This window comes from Protopterus annectens, chromosome 7.part1 (assembly GCF_019279795.1).
Source record: "Protopterus annectens isolate FY-2018-M chromosome 7.part1, PAN1.0, whole genome shotgun sequence".
Classification (NCBI taxonomy): Eukaryota; Metazoa; Chordata; order Ceratodontiformes; family Protopteridae; genus Protopterus; species Protopterus annectens.
Window position 1 is genome coordinate 318095392 of NC_056740.1, and position 9447 is coordinate 318104838.

The 9447-nt window shown below is 35.6% G+C and overlaps 1 protein-coding gene across 1 annotated transcript in view; it reads left to right on the plus strand.

The window, feature by feature from the left end:
• Window positions 1-4400, plus strand: part of LOC122807745 (G-protein coupled receptor 22-like) — a 158822-nt gene extending 154422 nt beyond the window's left edge. Inside the window, exon 4 of the mRNA XM_044078733.1 lies at window positions 2289-4400. Within this exon, the coding sequence (XP_043934668.1) occupies window positions 2325-3632 (1308 nt within the window). The 5' untranslated portion in view covers window positions 2289-2324 and the 3' untranslated portion in view covers window positions 3633-4400. The remainder of the gene's footprint in view (window positions 1-2288) is intronic.
• Window positions 4401-9447: the final 5047 nt, after the last annotated feature.

Below are 9447 nucleotides of genomic sequence, written 5' to 3' on the forward strand. Positions count from 1 at the left end.
AAAAGTTTCACTTAGAAACCACATGTATGATTCCCAGAATCTAAATTAATGGAATCATGGTAATGATCAAAAGTTTCACTTAGAAATCATGTGTATAATTTCCATAATCTAAATTAATGGAATTGTGGTAATGATGAAAAGTTTCACTTAGAAATCACACGTGTAATTTCTATAATCTAAACTACATAGAATTATGGTAATGATCAAAAGTTTTACTTAGAAACTACATGTATGATTCCCATAATCTAAATTACATGGAATCATGGTAATGATCAAAGGTTTCACTTAGAAACCACATGTATGATTCCCAGAATCTAAACTAATGGAATCATATTAATGATCAAAAGTTTCACTTAGAAATTACAAGTGTTGTTGTTGTTGTCTTTCGGCTTTTCCCGGTTAGGGGTCGCCACAGCGGAACTCCGGTCCGCTAATGATTGGCAGTAGATTTTCCCGAATGCCGAGGTGCCAACTCGACGTTCAACCTTCAACTAAGGCATGCCCATTTTACGCATTTCTTCCGAACACCCACCCAACTGCGGGGAGGACATGCAGACTCCACACAGAAGGCGCTCCCTGCACTCCAGCCAAGAATTGAATGGGAGAACCTCTTGCTGTGAGGCAACAACGCTACTGCTGCACCACCGCGGAAGTCTAATTTCCATAATATAAACTACACTGAATGATGGTAATGATCAAAAGTTTCACTTAGAACTCACATGTAGGATTTCTATAATCTAAATTAATGGAATCATGGTAATGATCAAATATTTCATTTAGGAATCACATAGATAATTCTCAGAGTCTAAATCAATGTAATCATGGTAATGATTAAAAGTTTCACTTAGAAATCACATGTATAATTTCCATAATATAAATTAATGGAATCACGGTAATGATCTAAAGTTTCACTTAGAAACCACATGTATGATTCTGATAATCTAAATTACATGGAATCATGGTAATGATCAAATGTTTGACTTAGAAACCACGTGTATGATTCCCATAATCTAAATTATATGGAATCATGGTTATGATCAAATGTTTCACTTACAAAAATCACATGTAATCTAAATTAGTACTTAAAGCAGATAGTGCCCATCTCTGGCAAACATCCGATCCATGCATGATACTGCAGGTTCTTTTCATAGAAATACCAGACTTAATCTAAACAAACCCCCATATCATTAGGGCAGTCTGTGACAAATCATTTAACAGATTAGCCCTGGTGATTTAAAACACTATATCAATGAGCACTACTGCTTTAGGAAATCTTTCCCATAGACAAAAAAGTTAAAACCACTTCTAAGCGTATACTTTAGAGGTGAGGAACAATTTGTTTTAACAATAAAGTTCCTTTTTTCTCAACAGATGTTCCTATTTATTCCAGTATTTCTTAAACTCTGTCAAAGGGTTTTGTACAAATTTGGGAAGAAGATATTACCTATAAAACAATACTGCCTGTCCTCTCAACATTGTACTATGATGATGATATATATTAAATCAGCATATTATATTATCTATTATATTATAATATTGTTTTGGAGCTTTTCTCCCTAGGCCTCCTCTGGCTGGACACCCCAATAAACAAATGTAAAATAAAATAAATAAATAAATAAATGCATATTTACTGTGTGAAAAAATTATGTGTCTACCTTTGTTAAATATCTTCCTGTGCTGCCTGGGTTTACTAACTAAAATAATGCTCTGTTAGCTGTCTTGTTATTCACTTCACTTTTGCAATTTTGGCACAGGTAATAGCTAAAAAGGTTCCTTCACCAGCATTCCCACCTGGTAAAACAAAAAAAAATAAGCTTATAAAAATAATTATTTAATAACCATAAATTAATTTCTCTGCAGAGAAATTGTGACTACTCATGTTTCCTTATTCCTGTGGAAGGACATTAAGGAATCAAAAACTTTTTTGTAAAAAAAAAAGTTATTTTTATAATTGCAGCTGCTTTAACTCCTATTTTCTGTAGGAATTCCTCCTAATGATTCAAGTTACTTCTCATCTTTGAACCTCACACTTAGCCATAGATAATCATGTTGATTTCTTATTAACAGCAAATGTCAAAAAATATTGGTTTCAAGTTTCCAAAATATGTACAATTTAAGAAGGTGGTATATTTAAGTGGTGCAGTGTTAGCAAGATAATTAACTTTTTTACCAACATATGCCAGTAAGTTAAACTATGAGTTTCAAAAATAAAAACAACTGTTAATTCTACAAATGTAAAGCTAATGATAAATTTTCACTAAACGGATTCTATTTTTTTTTGTTTTCAGATTTGGTAACAACTGTGCAGAATTCTATCAAACCATATGAGTAGTCACAAGATGGTCTCAGCCATGGAACCAGAAATCTATGATGCCATATTAGAAACAACAGATGGAGCTACTCCTGATACAGGATGGTACTTACCATACCCTCTAAGCTTCCAAGTTTCTCTCACCAGCTTCCTGATGCTTGAGATAGTACTTGGGTTCAGCAGTAATCTGACAGTCCTTGTCCTTTACTGCGTGCAGTCCAACCTGGTGGATTCTGTCAGCAACATAGTCACTATGAACCTCCACATTCTTGACATCATTATATGTGTTGTTTGTGTCCCCTTGACCATTGTTATAATCCTTATCCCCCTGGAAGAAAACATCTCCCTGGTTTGTTGCTTCCATGAGGCTTGTGTAACTTTTAGCAGCATTGCTACAGCTATTAATGTCTTAGTCATCAGCCTGGACAGGTACGACATCTCTGTAAGACCTGCCAATAGGGTCCTGACTCTGAGTAGAGCATTATTCCTTTTATCTTGTGTTTGGGTGATTTCTTTCATGGTCTTCTTCATTCCATTTTTTGAGGTGGAGTTTTTTGGGGACCCGCATCACATGGCGACATGGAAGAACCGCACGCTGCTGTGTGTAAGCACCAATGAGTACCACACTGAGCTTGGCATGTACTATCACCTCTTTATCCAGATTCCAATCTTCTTCCTTGCAGTGGCAGTCATGCTAGTTACATACACCAAAATACTCCAGGCCCTGAAAATCAAAATTGGCACTCACTTCAAGAGGAGTCAACGCCGTAAGACAAGAAAAAGAAAAAAGAGAAAGGGGTTAACTCATGGCCCTTCTACTGAAACAAAACGGCTGACTCAACCTCCTGCTTCTCAGAATCCAACACTGGGAGTGCATGCATCAGTCTCTGTAATCATAGCTCTAAGACGTGCAGTGAAACGTCATCGTGACAGAAGGGAACGTCAGAAGCGTGTCTTCAGAATGTCACTCATCATCATCTCCACTTTCTTGCTCTGCTGGGCACCTATTTCAATTGTTAACCTTCTTATACTTTGTTTGGGGCCAAGTGACTTGATGGTTAGGTTGCGAATGTGCTTCCTCACATTAGCCTATGCTACTACCATATTTCACCCACTTTTGTATGCATTTACAAGGCAGAAATTCCGAAATGTTCTAAAGAGCAAAATGAAAAAGAGGGTTGTATCTGTCCTTCATGTGGACCCTACTCCAGGTGGGACAGTCATTCACAATTCCTGGGTGGAGCCCAAAAAGGCTAAAAAACTGAAAACAGAATGTAGCGATGCAACAGATCGCTGTCTCACTGAAACCGCAAAAGAATGACTAATTATTTAATAGGACACAATTAATATGCCATAGTCATCAGGGGTGAAATGATCAAATACCTGTCTACAAAATTTATTAAGTTGGCAGAAATATTTTTAACTTACAAATGCCTTCCTTTATGTTGAAGGAGTGGAAAAGTAAGGCATCAGCAGTGTTGTGACAACACATTGCTATGTTTTGCCATTCACCTCTGAAGTTTTATTATCTGAGTATATTCTGCCTGGAGACAGATGTTATTACCTTTGAAGAATTCTTTCTGATGCTTTTTAGATCCATATAAATCTTAAGATAAGAGGTGCATTCTGCACTATTTCCAGGTATGGATATATGATAAATGAATCCGCTGCTCTTCCAAGAATATTACTAGCTTTTAGGATCATGTTCAGATCAGCTGGGCATGGGAAGATTTACAAGTGCTTCAAATGGATGTTATTTGCATATTAATTTATGTGATCAGGGATTAAACGATGGGAGGGAGGGGAATTTTTTTCTCTAGCACCAGCAAAGGATATTATCCAAGGACATTTCAGGTTGAAAGACGCATTTTCAAGATAACCTGGAAATTATTGCTGTGCTTAAATTCATGGCTACATATTACAATTTGTGGCATTAATCCGCTGGAGTCATAAAAGTAAATACATTTTCATCATCTACAATTTCATGACAAATTCAAATATATTTACTCATGCATTAAAAATTGTCATATTAAATATCAGACATATTACTTGAAAGAAATTATTTTGCTTAACTTGGCATTGATTTGTGTTTTAGGGTCCTGATTTTTGACCAGGTTTAAAACTGATTGAGAAACATTGTCATCTGTGTTTAATATATGCTGTTTCAGTGTAGGTACTCTGATGAAAAGCAAACAAGGTCAGACTGTAAATTCTACCAGTGTCTCCAAGCTGAGCAGGATGTGAAATGGACTGGGGGAAGACGCAACTATCTTCCAAGCTGTTCTGGCAAGTCTTACTTAAGCAATAAATCCTTATGTCTTTGCATGTCAGACTACAACTTGGAAAAGAGTGTTCTTAAAAAAGATACAAACTGCTATTTACTTGTATAACCTGGTGGGGGAGTGAGGTAAGAGGCATGGTGTCACAACTAGAGAAAAATGACAGTGTGCACAAGGATTATAGAGATACAAACATATACTAATAGGAGTTTCTAGGAGTCAGAAGTAGTAGTCTGTAAGTCTGTTTGCATCCACAGATCCAAAATCTTCAAACCAGGTTCAAAACTAGCTTGGGGACCTCTTTGTAATCCATTATATTGAATGAGATGCCAAAAGCCACATAAAAAGAAAAGCTGCTGAAAATGCAGATCTTAAAATGGCATTTAGGAGGTCACTGAAAGCTGCGGATGATGACCATATTTTCATAATGTATGGCTTCTTCATTATTGTGCAGTAGTGGTCCATCTTCCATAGTGTTTGTTTAGACCAGTACAAACACCCTGATTGTGAACTGCCTATCTTCAGTGCTACCTCTTAATCTGACAGACGGGGGGGGGGGGTGTCTTTATATGCCATGAATTGCTTTAAGGAGAATATATTATCCTGTATATGTGGGGCAAAAATGCCTGCAACAGGGCATTCTAGGGGTGTGATCTCCTAGAGCCCTGTATAAGAGAAGTCATACTCAGTTAAGGAGAAACACAACCAGTTAGCTATGCCAGATGTCATCAAAGTGAAAAGGCAGATGATTTGCAAATAATTCTTAGCAAAAACTTACCTGCTGATATTGAGACAGTGAATGAGCACATATGCTATCAGAGTTCTATTTTCCAAAAGAGCACTCAAAATACATGTGCTAGGGGTACATGCAAAAGTAAATTGCCTAATACTAAATAAGAGGATAAAAGATGACATTTAAATGCAGAAGTGTTAGCATTTGCTGGCACAATGTTGTAGTGTTTAATGCTGCAGTTTGTCTTCTTTGGGGTACAGAGCTCATAGCTGGCCTTCTGATGCGATCTGTTTGGAGTCTGTATGCTCTTCATGTGTCCATAAGGACTTCCTCTCGGTAGTCAGGTTTTCTACCACATTGGAAGCATATGATGCTCCTGGAGATTGCCTGTTATATTCAAGTATCTGTAGGTTTCACATGTAAAGATTTCTTCCATGGGATTCATGTTTAAATGAACATTTGGCTCTATGGTACTAACCCAGTTAAAACAATCTGCAATACTTACATGAATAAATAATAAAAGTAAGAACAAATATCTGTTTATGTAAAATATCAGGGATAAAAAATGAAAATAGAAAAATGAGAGACTAGAGACAAGTTTTGCACAGTATTATTTATAAATCAATTTCTCTGGTTGATGTTCACTGTATCACAGACTCTGAACCTGTCATTTCATAGCCCTGACTCAAACTGATATTTTCAGCATGAAATATGATATTCAAATACTTTAAATCTGATACCACAGCTTAAACAAACATTATAAACTTCATTTTCTTGACTTTCCTTTTTAAATAATGGTATGGTACATCATTTATTATAAAATTATATTTGATGCAGAATTATGCCACCAAATATTTTACACATGAAAAAGTGGCATCATTTAATATGTGGGTATAATGGTAAGAAAAAAACATTATTAGCATTATGACAATATATTTTCTCATTCCATGAAATTAATCTAGTCTATTCAAACATTATGGGTACAGACTTATGATATCTTAGCGTATCATTTCATAGATAAAAAAAATCATGGATAGATGAAGTGGTTGCAGGTATACAAAATACAGAAAACACTTCTCTATAGTTATTTTCTGATATTTCCAAAGATTACATGACAAACACACACATACACATACACACACACACACACACACACACACACACACACACACATGCACACATACACACACATGCACAAACACACACATATGCATGTTTGCCTAGTCCATATCTCTCAACTGTCCAGAATTTTGCAGAACTTCCCTGAGTTTGCCTCATATTTTTGTTTTGTCCTTATAAGATGTTTGATTTTCTGGTAAATATTTGAAGATCACAGTCAGACAGTAAGGCCAGAGACATTAGAGTTTCATACATATAATTGTCCAGAAAATGCATAACAATGATGATAAGGATACAAATTCAGCTGTTGTATTAACCTTGTAAGCAAACTACAGTAATATTTAAAATTTGTCCCTGTTTTGGCCCTTTGTCCATTCATTATTTTTGACTTTGTCCAGAATGAGTAAAGAAATTGAGAGGTATGATTCATACAGACTATCACCCCATATATACCCCCAAACACACACACACACGCACACACACACGCACACACGCACACAAGCACACATGCACACACACACATATGGAGCCAGACTTAATAAACAGTCCTACACATATTTAATAGTGACATCAGCCACGGATGATAGGTTCAAAACAATAGATTGCTTGACCTTTCTGTACTTTGAGTGATCTTTTGTTTTCAGGAAACATGATATGACTCTTATTCAGATAGCTGTATGAGTCTGAATGTAGATACTGGAACAAAAAGAAGGACATTCACTCAGGCCAGTATTGTATTCATAAGGAAGAGTTAATTCCAGTAGTCCCTTTAACTAGGTAAGATATGTGGCCTTCTGGAATCATGAATGAAACGGATGATTACTGCAACAAGAATTCTTGTAACAAATTGTGTGAAAACTGCAAAGCAAAAAAGCAAGCAGCAAAGAAAGCAGTGGTCTAGGTGGGATGAAAGCAGTGGTCTAGGTGGGATGAAAGCAGTGGTCTAGGTGGGATGAAAGCAGTGGTCTAGGTGGGATGCTCCCACCAACACTGCCGGGAAGAGTTGTGGGCTAAGGATCCTCTGTGATTAAGTTTGTCTGAAAAGAAAAAGTAATCCATAATGACTAGCCAGCAGGTAAAAGGGCTTGCTAATGTTGTTCTTGTTGTTGTTGTTGTGTCTTTCGGCTTTTCCCGGTTAGAGGTCGCCTACAATGAGAAAATGAATGGGTATTGGTGACTCATCCGTGAAAGCAAAAATATATATTTGGTACATGGCTGACGTTTAAGATAGTAAATTTGTTTTATTCTATTTCATTTTGGTTAGGTTGTAAATGATGCCTTTAATGACATGTTACAGTGAATACCAAATACAGGACTAACTTCCTGCTGCACTGATGCTATCACAGTGTTCATGAAAAGCAAATAAGCAAGGGAAACATATATGGACATTGTCTAGTATTTTGAGTAGAAAATGATGCTAGAAGCTGAACAGTTTTGCTCTGACATTACAGCCAGTAAAGAAGAGCTTTCATTTTATTGTCAAGTCACAGGAAGTAAAGCCAGAGCTCCAGTGAAATGTGAACGGGAACTGAACTTCTATATTCCGAGCATATAATTAATGATTTTTCCGTGTTTCAAGGTACGAAATAGGAATAGTTATAAGTTGAAAATTCAGAATATTTTACAAAGGAAATGCAATAATATGCTTTTCTTTGTCATTTGTAACACTTTCGGCCTGTTATTTCTGATGTTAGAGTATAAGCAGGCACAACGATCGTTCAAGTTAATTGTAAAATGTCTGACTCAAAACACAGTCTTAATTTTCTTGGTTAGGAATTTTCTTTTCTTGGTTAGGAATTTTAAGAAATGATTATGTGTTGATCATCTAATAGGTCTGGACAATTATGAAGGTTCCATTTTAAGTAGAGTAAAACATGAAGAAATTGAAAATAGTGAACATTTTAAACTCATCAAATTAATAGTTGCTTTAAATGATATAGCACATCTTTTATTAGTTCTGTACACTGTATTTTATTTACAGTACATCAGCTTTATAATAACAGACCTTTTCAATGTGCAGCTTTTGAGTCATACTTTCTGTTTGTTTAAAACTGTATTATTTAATTTAATTTCTTTCACATTCCGTTTTATACTTATTGCAGATTGGAAGAGTATGGCACATGCTGGAATAAGACATGCTGATAACTGCTTAATGTATTACAGACCACAGGCTAGAAGAATACATTTTGTAAACTGTATTTTTGAAAGTGAGATATGAGTCATCAAAATAGCTGCTGAATATACTCAATGATGCAGTTAACTAAATAATGAATATTTGTTGTAAACGCATAACTGGAACCAAGCTAAACATTTTTGCCCTATTAAATAATCCAGTATACAGCCCCATCCTTTACTTTGTTACTTCATGGATTCTTTATGCATTATTTATTTGTTTGTTATCTGGGTATTTTCTACCCCCACTTACTATGTATACTTGCCAAGGCAGCTTGCAGGTATAATATAGAAGAGTACAAAGTAAAATGTGTCACAAAATTACTATCAAATAAAATATGAGATTAATAGTGCCATCTTACAATACATACAAACCAATTAATGTAACACTTCATTTTCTGTGAGTTGCCTAGATCCTGTGTGTGCATATAAACAGATATCTTTATGCATCTATCTATCTATCTATCTGTCTATGTATCTATCTAGTGCACACACACATGCACACACACACACACACACACACACACACACACACACACACACACACACACACACCTGTCCTAATAAATTTCCCTAAACCTCCACACAGTGCTCACATAAACAGATACCTTTATGATTTCAGAACACATTAAAAATACCTTTAATAATCCCAGTCCAATATTTATACCTAAATTTGCAAGATAAAAGTAAAGTAGAATAACAATGGCAAACCCACACTTAGATTTACAGTAAGAAGTAAAGTTAAAAAAAAGAAAAGACACAGATATACTTAGTACATTTTACTTTAACCAAACTGTGAAATAAATCACATTCTGTACGCACAAAATCCACAC